Source organism: Carcharhinus amblyrhynchos, chromosome 5 (genome assembly GCF_965287045.1).
Source record: "Carcharhinus amblyrhynchos chromosome 5, sCarAmb.v2.hapA, whole genome shotgun sequence".
NCBI lineage: Eukaryota > Metazoa > Chordata > Chondrichthyes > Carcharhiniformes > Carcharhinidae > Carcharhinus > Carcharhinus amblyrhynchos.
Window position 1 is genome coordinate 21078434 of NC_137328.1, and position 15729 is coordinate 21094162.

Consider the following 15729-nt stretch of genomic DNA (forward strand, 5'->3'; position numbering starts at 1 on the left):
CAACAACCTTTTGCTTTGCATCAACTTTTTCAGCATGCAATATCTCCTATCCGCTACCAGATTGTAATTTTTCCCGTTTCTTTGTTTCCCCTTTTCTTCTGTTCTTGCTTTAAACTTATCATACCTCTAACTTTTTCCAGCTCTTATGAAAGGTCTCAACTTAAAACTTAATTTTCCCTCCAAAAATGCTGCCAGCCTTGCCAACTTTTTCCAGTATTTTCTGTTATTACTTTGGGTGAGGACTACTTGCAAGTTCATTCATGTCTGAAGGATAAGGTGACATAGGACCAAAGTTATAAAAGTCCAGTTGACCTTTTGTCACTGAGGATCAACAACAGGCATTTCTTCAACCTGATTTAAAGATCTATCTTTTCTCAAGAAATTAGCATCTGTAATTCCTGAACACCCACTCTCCTCCTGAGGCAATAATGTTATTTCAGTGTGGTTTAATCTCTAGATACAAATGCTTGCAGGAAGAAAAAAATCATTATAGGCAATATAGATTCCCCAACCTGCACTCTCAGCTGGGAGGACGGACTTGGAATTATTCTTACAATTTCTAAACATTTGATACCATGCACAAACTAAAATGGCCAGGTGTTGTTCTTCTAGCGTCGCTACAGATTAATATCATAACATCATAGAATCCTAAAAGTGCAGAAAGAGCTATTTGGCTGAGTCTGCTCCAACAACAATCTCACCCAGGCCCTATCCCCATAACCCCAGCATTTATTCTGCTAATCTTTCTGACACTAAGGGGCAATTTAACTTGGCCAATCAACCTAATTTGACTGGGGGAAGAAACCAGAGAATCCAGAGGAAACCCACGCAGACACAGGGAGAACGTGCAAACACAGTCACCTGGAAGTGATCCTGGGACCCTGGCACTGTGAGACAGCAATGCTAACTACTGTGTTACCATACCGCCCTTACTTCAAAAAGCATGCCACATTTCTGAATGGAGGTAGCTGTAGTTAGGAGGCGAAGTTAAAATGGAAGTAAAGACATAAAAATAGGATCTTAAGGTTCCACCAGTGGTAGGGTGGGGGGAATGAGATTTACGTGAAAGCTAGTCTACAGTCAAAAAATGAGGGCACCAACTATAGTAGATAACATGATAATTATTGTCCATAAATTTCCACAAAGAAAGCAGCATTCAGTATGATTGGCAAAAGAATCAAAGGCAGCATGAGGAAAAACTTGTTTTTTGAACTGAGTGGAAACTGAGTTGAACTGTTTGAAAGGGTGGTTCAGGCAGGCTGAGTTGAGACTTTCAAAATAATTTAGAAAAGCACCTGAAGCATTTGCCAAATTAAAAAATGCTTTGTTAAATATGCTACTGCACTCTTTGACTAATAAGCCCAAGATAAACTGCCCATTTATCTTGTAGCAAGTGTGAACTTCTCCTGTCAGATCATAAGGAACTAAACAAGATGGGGGGGAAATGCTTAGGTTTTTGACACCAAATAAACTGAATAATTGCCCAAACATTGAAACATGTTGTCCTGAGCAAAACTGTGGAAACAATATTCCCTGTGACACAGGAATAAACTACAGATATACTCCTCAAACCATTCTATCAGGAAGGTAAGCAACATAAAGTTGAGGTGTTGTTAGAAATTGAAGTTACTTACTCTGCATTTCAGGACAAGAACAAACAACGTAATAGATTTAAAAAACAAAATTCAAAGGGTCTGACAGAATTATGTCAAGCAATCAAATAGTAATTTGCTCAAGTGATAGCCCTTTAGATCATTTTCCTAAATCATCACTGCACATTGTTGGTCAGTGAATGGGTGACCATCAGCCTTCCCTGCTGGACCTCAGATGTGATCATCAGTCGAAAATCAAGAGTAAAATCATTCCTAATTTGACAGAATCAAGAAAACAGGGTCTAAAAATAAACATTTTTTTCTGATTGTTTATCTACCTCATTACCTGATGCGGTATATCTTGATGTACTTCACCTCATTAAATGGTCATTGGATAAACATATGGATGATATTGGAATAGTGTAGGTTAGATGGGCTTTAGATTGGTTTCATAGGTCGGTGCAACATCGAGGGCTGAAGGGCCTGTACTGCGCTGTAACGTTCTATGTTCTATCTTGATTATTAATACATTTTTTGATGTCCCATTCTTGCCTGCTACTCCGCAGTGCCCACTCACATGACTTTCATGGAAGGGGCCAGCTGGATTCAAGATCCAAGGCAAGAAGTGAGGTAGCTGGATGTCAAGGTAGGCACGTTGGAAAGCTCACTTCAGTTCTCTGGGACATTCATCTAATTCATTAGAATTGTGTCCTCATCCAATAAGCCCCTTAATTCTCCATACACCCATGCCCTCACCATACCCACTCAACCACTCTGCATGACACCTGTCACAATCAAGGCATGAAGGAAAATGAATATATTCATTGGCTGGACTACTTTGTAAAGTTTTTTCTTCCTCTGTGCTATTCAAAATGGAAACTTGCTGAGCCAACAACATACCTCCAGCTGCTCACTTGGTGCCTTATAGCAGTTTCAAAGTAACAACAGCCATGGGGTGGTGAGTCTGTTTCAGTTAACTATGAACAAACGGAAACCTTCACAGGCCTTAATCTCCTATAATGATGCTAATGACTGAATCATTAGCAGTCAACTCAACAGTTTTGATGAAGACAGTGTCAGTTAGTTTGCCTAACACCAACGTCTCCAAAAACAAAAAAGAATCCTGACTCCAATTAAATGTCAAGATTCCAGTCATCCTTCGGTCCGACATTGAGGAGGCATGTCACATGACTTCACCCAAACTGCACCACGATATTATCTGTTGGAACTGAATTCCAGCAATTACCATTTTGACCATCAATATGATCTGAATTCCAGGCAACAGCCTGTGTTGTCTACCATCAAGTTGGTGGCAGCAGAAAGAACCCTAACCTTCATCAAACTGGCAAACTGGCTGGAATCTTGGAACTTGTGTTTCCAGATTAACTCATTCTATGGAAATCTCACTTTAGGAGGATGGAGCATTCTACAATCAGTTAATCTCCTCTCGGAAGCAACATTCCAGATGACTTCTGATTCTTGACACGTGCAAAACCCATACTTGCATTTTATTGTGATTGTGTTCTTCCTTCTTCTATTTTTGTACGAGTGCAAAAAAAGGTGGACTTTCGAAATCCCACTTGCATACGTATGTGTAAAGATAAGCCAGTCCTTTTCATTTTGTCTTACCTTGAGTTTACTGTTCGAGCTATTATTAGAACTTTAGAACAATTCCAAATTTAAGAACTGGGGAAAATATGCCACCACTTAAAAGGAGAATTAGAATTTTAAAAAGCATATTACTGCTTAAAGAGTGGTAGAGTGTAGGGAATTCAGGGTAGTTTGAAATGTCCATGACATCCCCCCCATGTCTCTCCAAATCTCCCAAAACCCATCCATACCCCCATAGCTCCACAACCCCCAGGCCCACTCACCTATTTCCATTGCATACAGAACTCTTGAGCCCTATAACAATACTGGGAAGTATTTGAGATGTTCATGAAACTGCCCAAATAAACCAAGTCATTCAAAACCAACTTCAAAAAACATAATCCTTTAAATGGTCATACAACTGTTAAGCTATGCAAAGTCATACAAAAATAACTTTAAAAATAATCATACTAAGTGGTCACAAAACTGCCAAAGTAAATAAACTCAGTCCCCTTGATAGTGATGAATTCATTAGAGGAATGTGAAGCTCAACCAAGTATTCATAATTGGTTTCTATTGCACAGTTGTGTAAACAAACCTCTGGAACTTAAAACATTAAACTCTTTGAAGAAGTCAATGAAAGAACTCAGCCATCTGTTCTAGCTTGAAGACAAAGATGTCTGGATGGTTGTTAGGGGTTAATGAATATTCCCTGACACCAATGCAGGACCTGCAATAAAGGCATACAGGTGCTACATTTTTGTTTATTTATATATTAGTCACAAGTAGGCTTACATTAACACCGCAATGAAGTTGCTAATGAAAATCCCCTAATCGCCACACTCCATTACCTGTTCGGGTACAATAAGGGAGAATTTAGCATAGCCAATACAACAAACCAGCATACCTTTCGGACTGTGGGAGGAAACCAGCGCACCCAGAGGAAACCTAAGCAGACACAGGCAAAATGTGCCGACTCCGCACAGTCACCCAAGCTGGAAACTGAACCCGGATCCCTGACGCTGTGAGGCAGCAGTGCTAACCACTGTGCCATAGTGCTGCCCCTAGCGCCGGTACATTTTAGAGAAAGCCAGTAGCTTTCTGAACATGTGGTTCCAGTGCTCTGACAGTTCAGGAGATGCCCTACAGTGTCTCAGGAGGAGGAAGAGGCAGTATAGGTTGGTGCCCTTTGCAAGTGTTTCACAGGATCAGATCAGAAGCCAAGGCATTGAGCGGATGGCAGGGAAATCTGGCAGCTCTTATCCAGGAACATTTTTCCTGTGTGAGGCTTCATCCTGGAAAGCACATCTTCATTTAAATAAGGTAGCACATCTATCATCGCTCAGCGCAGAAATTTTCCATTGCTCCGAAAATGAACGAAGTACAAGACACAAACGGCCAGACATTTACCCCAGCCCAAACCTTTATTCACTCCCTCAGATCTTGCTTCTTTTACATCAATTTCACCAAATACTGAAAACACAGAGGTGTCTGTTCAAACAACCTTTCCATTATGTTAAGTTTTCATAACTATACTCAAAGATAACGCTTGTTACCAAAGTAAATCTCAATGTGGAATTAACAACACAGCAATCTTTGCACATGATCCTTCCTACAGATGCTTCCTCTTTGCCTGGGAATGAAGTCGAATCAGTCAGCCTACTTGTGGCTACTTGCAGCAGGATTCCTGTGACTTTTCTTTGATATGCCAATGGCTCTATAACGCTCTTGGGCACACACGTTTTGACTGTGCTGGAGGGCTACGTGCCCTCAGACTGCTCAGTTAGCGTATGAACTTATAACTTCACCTTGCTAGTTCACAGAAGCCACTGAAACATTTATGACACTGCATTTTGGTCCTTCTCACCACATTGCAGCTACTCATTCCCTCAGCCACCTTCAGCCAGGACTGTTTGGCCTGCCTGGCTGGCCTTTTCCAGTTGCTCTACAAGAATAAAATAGCATGCCATGATGCCACCATCTCCAAAAGGACCTCAAGAGAGACACTGTTAATCTGATAGGCCACCACAGAATGACTGTCATTCTGTTCTGCACTGTTCTCCTGTTTCTTTCATTTCCCTCTGAACTGGCAAACATCAACGTCTGTGAGTGCATCTTTACATGATGCCTGCTTTGCTGCTCTCCTGTCTACACCCTGTCTCTGCTGCCACTAACTGGATAGTGAGCATGCACCCTGGCCTGCTGGTCAACAATCAAGTACAAAGATTCAGCCTACAGAGTGAGATAAAGGAGGAAAAGGGTGCATGTGACAGATATCAGATTGATAATGCAAGTGAGAACCAGACTGCACATAGAAAATTTTGAAAAAAGGAAAGAGGGGAAAAGAACGATGTGTCAGTAGACTGTCAACTAATACAAAAAGAAATCCAGGTTTTCTTTAAGCATAGAAAGAATTAAAGGGAAGTTAAAAGAGATATAATGCCAGTCAGGAACCATAAAGGAGGCCTATACAAGGAGGCAATAGGTACCTTAGCAGGGCTGAGGTACGGAATGAATAATTTGCATCTGACCTCACCAAGGAAGAAAATGCTATTAAAGTCATGATGAAGGAGGAGGTAATTGAGAAACTGCACATGCTAAAATATGATAGAGGTTGGACTATTAAGGCCAGCTGTATTGAAAAGTAGATAAATCACCAGTACTGGCTGCAATGCAGTCAAGAATGAAGAGGGAAAGTGTGGATATGCTGGCTGTGATTGTTAAATCCTCCACGGATATGGGAACGTTACCAGAGGACTGGAGAATCGCATAAGGTACACCCTTGTTCAAACAGGGTGGAAGGATAAACCAAGCAACTATAGACCACTCAATTTAACCTTGATGGTGGGTAAGGTTTCAGAAATAGTAAACCGGCATAAGATTAATACCATTTAGACAAAAGCATGCATTTATTATAGGGAAATCATGTTTAACTAATTTGATTGGGAGTTTCTTAGTCAGCTAACTGAGAATGTTGATGAAGGTAACACAGTATGTAGTGATGTGTCTGGGCTTAGACTTGAGGGCAAAGCAGAAGCAGTTGTAATAAAAGGGACAGTGGCAGAGCAAATACGAGATCAGCTATGTAAGAAGAAACAGAATGTAGTGCTTTTCAGACTGGAAGAAGTTACACAGTGGTACTCCAGATCGATACTACGATCATTTTTTTTCTGGTTGGACCTTAACTGGAGTACTGTGTACAATTGTGGACTCCAGACTTCAGGAAGGAGATGAAAGTTCTGTAGATGATGCTTAAAAGATTTAAGGCGAAGGTTTGTAGATGATTTGGCGAGGTTGGGGCTGTTATCTGTGGAGAAGAGAATGTTGTGAGCAGATTCAATACAGGTGTTCAAAATCATGAGGAGCCTAGACTGAGTAGACAGATGAAATTGTTTCCATTGGTGAAAGGGTTGAGGACCAGGAGACACAGATTTCCAGTGATTGGCAGAAAAATAAAGGCAACATAAGGGAAAAAAGCCTCAAATGCACAGAGTGATTATAATCTGGGATCAACTGCTTTAAAGAGTGGTGGATGAACATTCATAGGAAGAGGAGTAAGCCATTCAGATCATTGAGACTGCTCTGTCATTCCATCTTTTTCCCCTCACACTGTGCCCACGTTCCTTTATTCACTGGTATTCAGAAACCTGTCAACCTCTGCTTTAAACATAATCACTGAATTTCCAGTCCTCTGAGTTAGAGAATTACTATAATTCACAACCCTTTGAGTAAAATAAACTGTACTCATTTCTATCCTAAGTGGCTTCCACTTTTATTTTGAAATTATATCTCCTATCCTCCACTCCCTTCCAGGGGAAACATCGTGCTTGCAATCTACTCTATCCTTTTAAATATTTTGATTTGATCAGGTCACTTCTCATTCTTCGAAACTCCAGAGAATACAGGCCCAGTTTCCCCAAAATATCTTCATAGGGCAGCCTCACAATTCCAGGAACAAGTCTGGTGAACCTTTGTTGCACTCCCTGTATGGCAATAAAACCTTCCTAAGAAATGGGGGCAAAGCTGCACACAGTAATCCAGGTATACAAATGAAGTTAGATTTTGTACTTAATATGTTGTGACAAAGGTTAACATACCATTAGCCTTCCTAATTGCTTGTTGCATCCACACATTAGCTTTCAATGACTAACTGACAAAGACACCCAGGTCCCTTTGTACATCTGCACTTTCTAATCATTTACCATTTAAGAAATACCCTGAACATCTGTTCCTCCTCCCAAAGTAGATAATCTCACATTTTTCCAAAACATATTCAGTCATAGCTTTCAAAAGGCAAAGGGCAGAGAGGCTAGACCAAGCAACTTGCTCTTACCGAAAGCTATCTAGTCACAAGGCTGAATGACCTCTATCTGTGCTGTAGCCATTCTATGATACTATCAAGGACACAAAATACAAATGGTTGCAAGGGTTTTGTCATTAGCATAATGTTAGCAACATTGGTAAAAGATCTGTCTTGAATTGGACAGAATTCTGAATCACTGCTGCATTTAATTGTACCTCTTGCTTATCACTTAGTAAGATATGATCCTCACTCAAGATGTTCTGCCAAACACTATTTGGTTTAAGTCACACTTTACTGGTACCAAGAAAATGAAATTTATTTTTCCCACTGTAATGGCAGTGAAAAGGAACATGGTCCAGTTTTTTTTCCGGTACCAATTCAGAGAACAACTTTTCATTTATATACTGAGATTAAACAAGAGAAAGATATTAAAACTCATTTTCTAAGTTACCTGTTTCTTGAGTAATACTTTTATTTGAGTTTTGATGCTTCCGAAACAGAAACATTACAGTATGCTTACTAGGCCTTTTGGGATTTTAAAAAAATGTAATGCAAGTAGAAAAAAAGTTTATTAAAAGAAATATTAAAAACATTTTCCTCCAAATTTTCTCTCCCCCCACCCCCCCATCTCAGAGTATCAACTCCTTATTGAACATGATTTCAGCAGCACTGGATACTTTACAATTCAAGTGGTTATTCTTTATTGAATTTAGATTGTAAATCTTGGTGTGTTATTGGTCATTGAAAGGCAGTATAGCTAAGTCCACTCCTGTCCTTGGCCAACATCAACACAAATACACTTCTAGTATCTCAGGAAGAAGCAAATCAATAAGGGGAAACCTGTTTGCTCAATTTTCACATTAAAGAGGAATTGTAAGGCCAATTATAATCCCCCTGGTGATCTTAGCCATTATAATTCAACTTTCCACATCACCGTTAAGAATCACATTCACATGTAAATTACAGCAGTTACATCTGATCCAAAAACCCAGTGTGATGAGACAAACCTTAAATGGATTGATTGCAAATGGGTTAGTTGGGAAAGGGCGCAGAAAAGTCCTAGGTCGATATGCAGAGACCTACGACAACAAAACAAACAAATGGTTGAAATGAGGCAAATATCCTCATCTTTAGATGTTACTGGTAATTTCTGAAAATTAATAATTGCAATCTGTAATTTGATTAAACATTTTTAATTTATTAAATTAATCCAGTGTACATCCCTGTTATTACTACATCATCGTTCTTGTCAGTAGGAATTAAGATCACATCAGAGTGATTCACTAACCTTGAATTTATTTTCAGAAAATGGATTTTTGGTCATAAAATAAGGGGCTTGACAGAAGGCCTTCTCATCATTTGTAGTTGTAGAGGTCTATTAAAATGCATAAATGCTATCAGGTAAAGGAATACTCATAACCAGCCCATTAAAGATAACATTTTATGAAACAGCAGGTCAGGCTATAAGCTAGTATGACTACAGAAACCAAATCTTCAGGTTATTTCTTTAAATGTTTTCTCATCCAAATATGTAAGTCACATTGTCCAAGGAACCAGTGGATTGGGAACAGAATTTTGTAGCAGGAAGAGAAGGCAATGACTTCAGCCTTTGCAGTATCTAACTGGGGGAAATTTCATAGAATCCCTAGAGTGCTGAAGGAAGCCATTTGGCCCATCAAGTCTGCACCGACCACAATCCCAATGCAGGCCCTATTCCCATAATCCCACATATTTATCCTGCTAATCCCCCTGACACTAGGGTCAATATAGCATGGCCATTCAACCCAACCCACACATCTTTGGACTGAGGGAGGAAACCGGAGTACCCGGAGGAAATGCACACAGATGGAGGAGAATGTGCACAGACAGTGACCCGAGGCCAGAACAGAAACTAGGTCCCTGATGCTGTGAGGCAGAAGGCTAACCGCTGTGCCAACTCATTTAGTACAGGAGATTGTTCAAGCAGTATGACAATGTAGAGTCACTGGAAAGGTCAAGAATAATTGAGAAAAAAAATGTTATTTGTACTTCAGAATATACGTTTTCAGCATTGATATAATGGATACTACTTCTGATAGCATATTATGGGAATGATGTTATAAGTAAATGTTTAAGGTTGTGGGGGCCATAAGTTAGAAATAAATCTCAAAAAAGTTTTTTTTTTATGGGTCAGGGAGTTCACTAAATATGAGGCTAAGCCACAGATCAAGTAGTTCCAAAGTTCAAATCTCAATCAGTGTTGAGTTGATGGACAGCAGCCAAATAGCAGTTGTGATTTTGACGCCGAAGTTTATCAGGGAGACAAATATACAATTCCAATATATCAAGAATGGCTTTTATCATATGGAACGCACTAATTTTAATATTTCCTCCAGCACTTTAATTTAAATATGACAATATAAAAATGATACTTACAATATGAAAATCAGTTTTGGTGTTGGTATTTTCACCCTTTTAGTATCTCCTTTAGATTCCCCATTGCCCTTGCTAAGATAGAAAGGCAATCATTTCCTGTGCTATTGTCAACACTTCAGCCAAAAGATGGTACTGAGTGGCAAGTGTTTCATCTTTCAGTTTCCCTTCCCCTTTGGTGGGGAAACACCTGTACTCCAGCTGAGAAACAATTAGCAAAAACCTAGCAGAAGGAATTGAAAGTAACATTTTGATAATGGTCATTAAGTGATTTGGAACTAGAAAGTGGAATGCTCCCTGGTTAGTGAAATGTGATGGTTGTTGTTCTCTAAGGACCTGGATTGAAGCCTCAACATTTCCAGCAAAACCTTGGCTGAAAGAATAGAGTAGTTTCACCACATTTTCATATGACAGTAAATTAAGAAGATCATTAAGTTACTTGGATGAGAGCAAAAGTTGCAAAGAGACAAAAAGTAAAGCAAGTGGACTTCAATGTGGGAAAATGCAATTTAACTGTAAGATAAACTAAACTAAATCCTTTGGATCTGAGAAGGAAAGAACAACTTTTTTTGTAGGATCTGTGGAGGAGCAAAGGGATTTAAAAGTCCACCTACACAATCACTAAAAGAAAGTGCAAAAGTTCAAACAGACTAATGGAATGTTGGTCTTTATCTCAGAGGTCTGGAGTTCAAAAGTTGAAGGAGTTTGGAGTTGTACAGAGTTTTGGTTAGTCCCTGTCTACGCATTTAGTATTGGACACCAAACTTCTGTAAATACACATTGACCAAGACAATTAAGGATAATTTACCAGAAAGATATGAGGGCTGTAACAGTTAACTTTGGAGGCAAGTGCATAAACCTGGTTTGTTTTCATGTAAATTTACAAGATTGAGTGATGATATAATTAAGGTGCTTAAAGAGGTAAGGGGTTTTGATGGGGTAGTTAAGAAAAACTGTTTCCTCCAGTGATGGCATCCAGAACAAGAGACCGTAATATTAAAACCAGTGATAGGTCAGTTAAGAGCTAAATCAGAAAGTATTTTATCTGAGCGAAAGATTAAAGAAACCTAGAATTCTCTCCTCAAAGGCTGTGGATTCTGTATAAGAGAAATAGTCATGGCTATTATGAATAGATTTTTGTTGGGTAAGGGTATATCAAGGGACATGGATCAAAAGTAACTAAATTATATATAATAAAAGACAAGATCTAACTGAATGGTGAGCGGAGTTGGACTTGCTAATTGGCCTATTTCTATGTTAGAAAACAGGATAAGCACCTTGCTTTTGCCATTTTAGACAATTCACCATTCACACCTAAACACACAGTAAGTGATGAAGTAAGATAGGAACATAAGAATTGGTAAATGAAGATAGATGATCTAGTTTACCTTCTATCATCTAGTAGCTGCATGGTACAACAACGGCATTGTTGACTAACCAAACAATCAATTTTAATCTATCAGTTTACAACAGATCTAGACATGGGGCAAGGTATACCTCAGTGTCCCAAGCTTTGGGAATCATGGGTCCACCATAGGTGAACTGTTCCTCCCAAGCCCCCCATACTTACTGCATCTTAAATTATATATATGTATCCCAAAGTATTTGCACTCTTAAAGAAACCCATCTAATTTTCATCTGAATAGTTCAATACCATCCACTTCCACCAAGTTCCTAGGACTTCTGTTCCATGGATCAATACAATTAAATGTTGTTTCTGCAGATTACTTTTGAATTCATTCTCTTTCAAGTATTGTGCGCTCTGGTTTAGCTCTTCAGGACAAGGTGTAACAGCTCACCTTGGTCCGCATTACCTAGCCCTTTTAGAGTCTTAATGGGAGAATTTTCTGCACTGTGTGTGTTAGGAAAAGGAATTTTCCTGCTTTTTGTTCCCAGTACCCTCAACAAATAATCTGAGATCAATAAATCAGATTAAATATAAATTTCCTCCGCACCCAACGGCATGCATCAAGTCTAATCACAGAACAATACCATTATTTAAATTTCTAAATATCTAAATTTTCAGCCTCTCTGCACACAGAACAGTTTTATGTTATTGATAAATAATATTTCTTAACAGTAATTATAGCAAAATATTATAGTTAATATTTTAGTTTTAAAAAGTATTATGAAAATTGTCATGTGCAATTAAAATAAAAGCAACACGCCAAAAAAAGTTCTTAGACTGAAAAAAAGAACATGCATGCATCATCCAACCTGGCTATTGCGGGTCTGAAAAGAGTCAGCAAATGGGTTAGTATTGCTGCTGCCACTGTTCGATTCAGGCAAGGGGTTAGATTGCAGGAAAGACAAAGGTTGTTTCTGAAACCAAGACAAAAGTAAAGTCACAAGCTGCAACAAAATGTTCTCACAAAAACTGATAATCCCTAACATTACAAGGATCAGATAGAAACAAGGTGAAAATTGAGCAATCCTCAAAGAAATGTGGATTAAATCATCTGTGCTACGATATCATACTGCTCCTCTAGCTCACATTCCTTTCATACAGAATTTCCTCCCGGGCATATAGAAACAAAATAGAAATAACAGGACAGATCGCCCCTTCAGTTTATCTTTAGAATCACATTAATCAATTTAATCTTTCTCCTAATCCAAAATCACAGCCGACATTTTCTTCTAAATTACAAATCTAATTACTTAAAATTGGGTTTAATTAATATCAGGAATATTTATTGAAAATCACACAAATTGCCTCACTTAATAGAGAGAGGTGTTAAAGTGTCTGCATGTTTTGAGCTATATTTTTATTCAAGAAATACATTTTATTGCTGTTTCTAACACAATGGATGGGATTCTTTGTCTGTTCACACCAGCAGGATTATCCTGTCCCCTTCAGTGAATGGAGATTTGGCTGAATGCGGGGCATGAATGGCCGGAGAATTCCGACCAATATCTTTATTCAGATTTGCTAACTGCAAATAACTAAAGTTCTGGTAAACCAGGAGATTTTGTAATGGGGTAAAAACTTGTAGTCTTTCAAGTTTTTTGTTTATGTAAGGTTCTTTTGTATTTATCAACTTAGTTTTCTATTTCATGACATATTCTAACCAACTTTAAATTCTATTCCAAATTCAATTTGAATAGGGTACCTGACTACGTGAAGTATATACAATGCCATCTCTAACTTGCTTTCTTCACAAAATATGGATATTAGGATGAAATTCAGAAAATAACATGCTACATTTAGAAGACAGTAAATGTGATCAGTGTGTAAGTATCAACTAAACACAAATACAGGTCTATATTCTGCAAGGAAATTCTCTGTCCAAAGGGGATGTCTGTAAAAGGTCTTGTCTACTCATCTTCAGTGGCAATTTTGGAGAAGCGAACAACTACTTTTCAAATGGTGGTCAAGTTTATGTTGGCAAACAGATGCTTTTGTTTGCTTTCAATCTGCAGCCACCCTCTCTGAGATTCCATTACCTCCCCCAAAATGGGAGTGGGGTCTTCATGCTGGCTGCTAATTTCAATGATCGCAGTATGCCTGAGCAGGAGACGAAAATCATGACACAAGAGTCCAAGCCAACCTGCACTACTTGAACCACATTGTGCCTTTAGAGGAGGGAGGGGGTTCATTTTGAATGCAGCAGGAGCTGGATGCCATTCTAAAAACAATTCTGACCTAAGAAAGACACAAGACCAATATGGCAAAAACCATGCTCCAAGATTCCAGCAGTGTTCTGGAGGCTTTGGAGTAGGAGATGCAGAGGAGGAAAGCTGTAATCTAGCCACAGAGACCAGGAGGCTCTCCAGACAAACTTTGAAAAGGGAATAGAATCAGATAGCATGGCTGTCAGGCTACGCCATGAGTCTTGTTCCATGAATTTAATAATTGAACTAGTGATGAATATACCGTGAAATGCCATATCCCATCAACTGCAACAGTAGCTTTCATACACTGCTTAATCCACACATCACATCACTTACCTACCAGCAATCTCTATTAATTACTACTCCTGCCTAATATGCATTGCTTCATCTCACCCTCACACACTTAGCACTGTGGCTAACCTCACATCCATGCCTCCTAGCGTGTGCATACTTCCATTCATTCAGCCAGGACAGCCAATGTGTGTGTCTGATGCCTAATTAGTCTTCCTCATTACTTGACATAATGATTTGCCTATTCTGCATATTTATCTCAGTGCATGAATGCCATCACTCAAAATAGCGTCCACTGTGCTTTGAATGCAATGGATACAATTTTAGAGGCAAAATGGTACATGTATCACTGAAAAAGAATGTTCTACAGAGCTGAATATTGTGACTTGCATCTCTGTACCACAGCTTACCTTTATTCCTTATTACAACAGCAGCAAACGATTTCCCAATTTTGCACCAAAATATTTTTATGTAAAAGCATACAGACTTCTGGCGAAGCAATTAAATTACCGCAGATTAATATGGATGGAAATATCATCCTCTATCAAAACCCACAGTAGCAATTTAAATCTAACCTACATCACCTGCTCTCAAAAACAAACTCAAACTTATAAAAATAAAACAATTCCTAATATACAAAGTCTTTGAATGATTGCCTAAATGTTCAAGGATATCAATATTTCCAAGGAAAACTGCTTCCAAGAGGGAAATTAGTATATGACAAAACATTTGACAAGCATGAGGGCACATATCTGACAAAAAATTTGATCATTAAAATCCCACAGAAATACAACATGTTTGAGAAAAGTTGAGATTTAACTGTTAATATGTATGTTATTTGTTTAGTTTCAGAGCAGTGAAACTCAAAACACTCAGCACACTAAACAAATGCTGCCGACGAACATAGAACGAATCAAGTTGTCAAAGGGGTTAACTATCACATGTAAAATGATACTTTTACCTTGGATGGATCAAAGGAGAATGGGTTAGTAGAGGTACTTTTCTGAACAAATGTTGATGAACGACTACAGAGAGACTCTGGCTGGGAACAAAAAGGATGAAATGGAAGGAAATGTAAATGAAGTTAGAAAAAGACGAAAACAAAATGAAGAGTTAGCACTAAAGGAGACAACCATATTAATATGTGTGTAGGAATAAGGATGCTTTGTGTACCATTCACAATTCTGTTGTTAAAACAGACATGCAATAATACCCCAGTCCACAATTTACCTTTCAGCAGAAAAAGAATCACTTTTTAGATAAGATGTTAAAAAGAAAACTTTAACATAGCACCATTCAGCTGTACTACCGCTTCCATTCAGAACTAAAGACAAACAACTTCATTCGTAAGGTAAAACATTTCACTGACTATTCCAAGTTGTTTTGATAACCTATACGGTGATTCCTAACCCAAATGGCTTTGAAAATCACTCAAAGCACTCTAATAATAAAATTAATTGGCATGCTGACAGGCATAATTTATGAATTTCTCCGTTTTGCTGTCCAGGTTTTCTTAACTATGTATCCTCACTCAAAATGCTTCATATTGTTTGGCATAATGTGCTTTCAACAGCTTTAATTTGACAACTATACTAAGTTGTAATCCTTTTGTCATTGTTTAATGGCTATTGTTCTCAAATACTATCATTTTATATCACCTGCACATCATCCTATTTTATTTTCACTTAGAACTGACTATTTAGCTGTCATTTTCACACAAAACCATTCTTGAGATACCAAAGACAGTTATCAACTACATCATTGTCACCTTGCAGGGATCACAACAAAATGCGATTATATACACAGACAATATTTTCCTAAGTCCCAGTTGATTATTTATGCTGTAAGGTCGCACTCCATCCAGTCTCTCTCTCCCTCTCCACGCACTTTCTTTCCCTCTCCTGCCATACACCTTATTTCCCTCTCTAA

The 15729-nt window shown here is 38.5% G+C and overlaps 1 protein-coding gene across 12 annotated transcripts in view; it reads right to left on the minus strand.

Moving 5' to 3' along the window:
* The window catches only part of mpdz (multiple PDZ domain crumbs cell polarity complex component), a 266727-nt gene that overhangs the window by 71483 nt on the left and 179515 nt on the right, over window positions 1–15729 (minus strand). For 4 of the 12 annotated variants that reach the window (XM_080188518.1, XM_080188520.1, XM_080188515.1 and 1 more), the window contains 4 exons: window positions 14762–14842; window positions 12115–12219; window positions 8774–8860; window positions 8493–8564 (listed from right to left, as the gene is read on the minus strand). The exons of 1 other annotated variant lie outside the window; for it this stretch is intronic. In XM_080188518.1, the coding sequence (XP_080044644.1) occupies window positions 8493–8564; window positions 8774–8860; window positions 12115–12219; window positions 14762–14842 (345 nt within the window). The remainder of the gene's footprint in view (window positions 1–8492; window positions 8565–8773; window positions 8861–12114; window positions 12220–14761; window positions 14843–15729) is intronic. 7 more of the 12 variants (XM_080188521.1, XM_080188523.1, XM_080188522.1 and 4 more) reach the window with 7 other exon arrangements.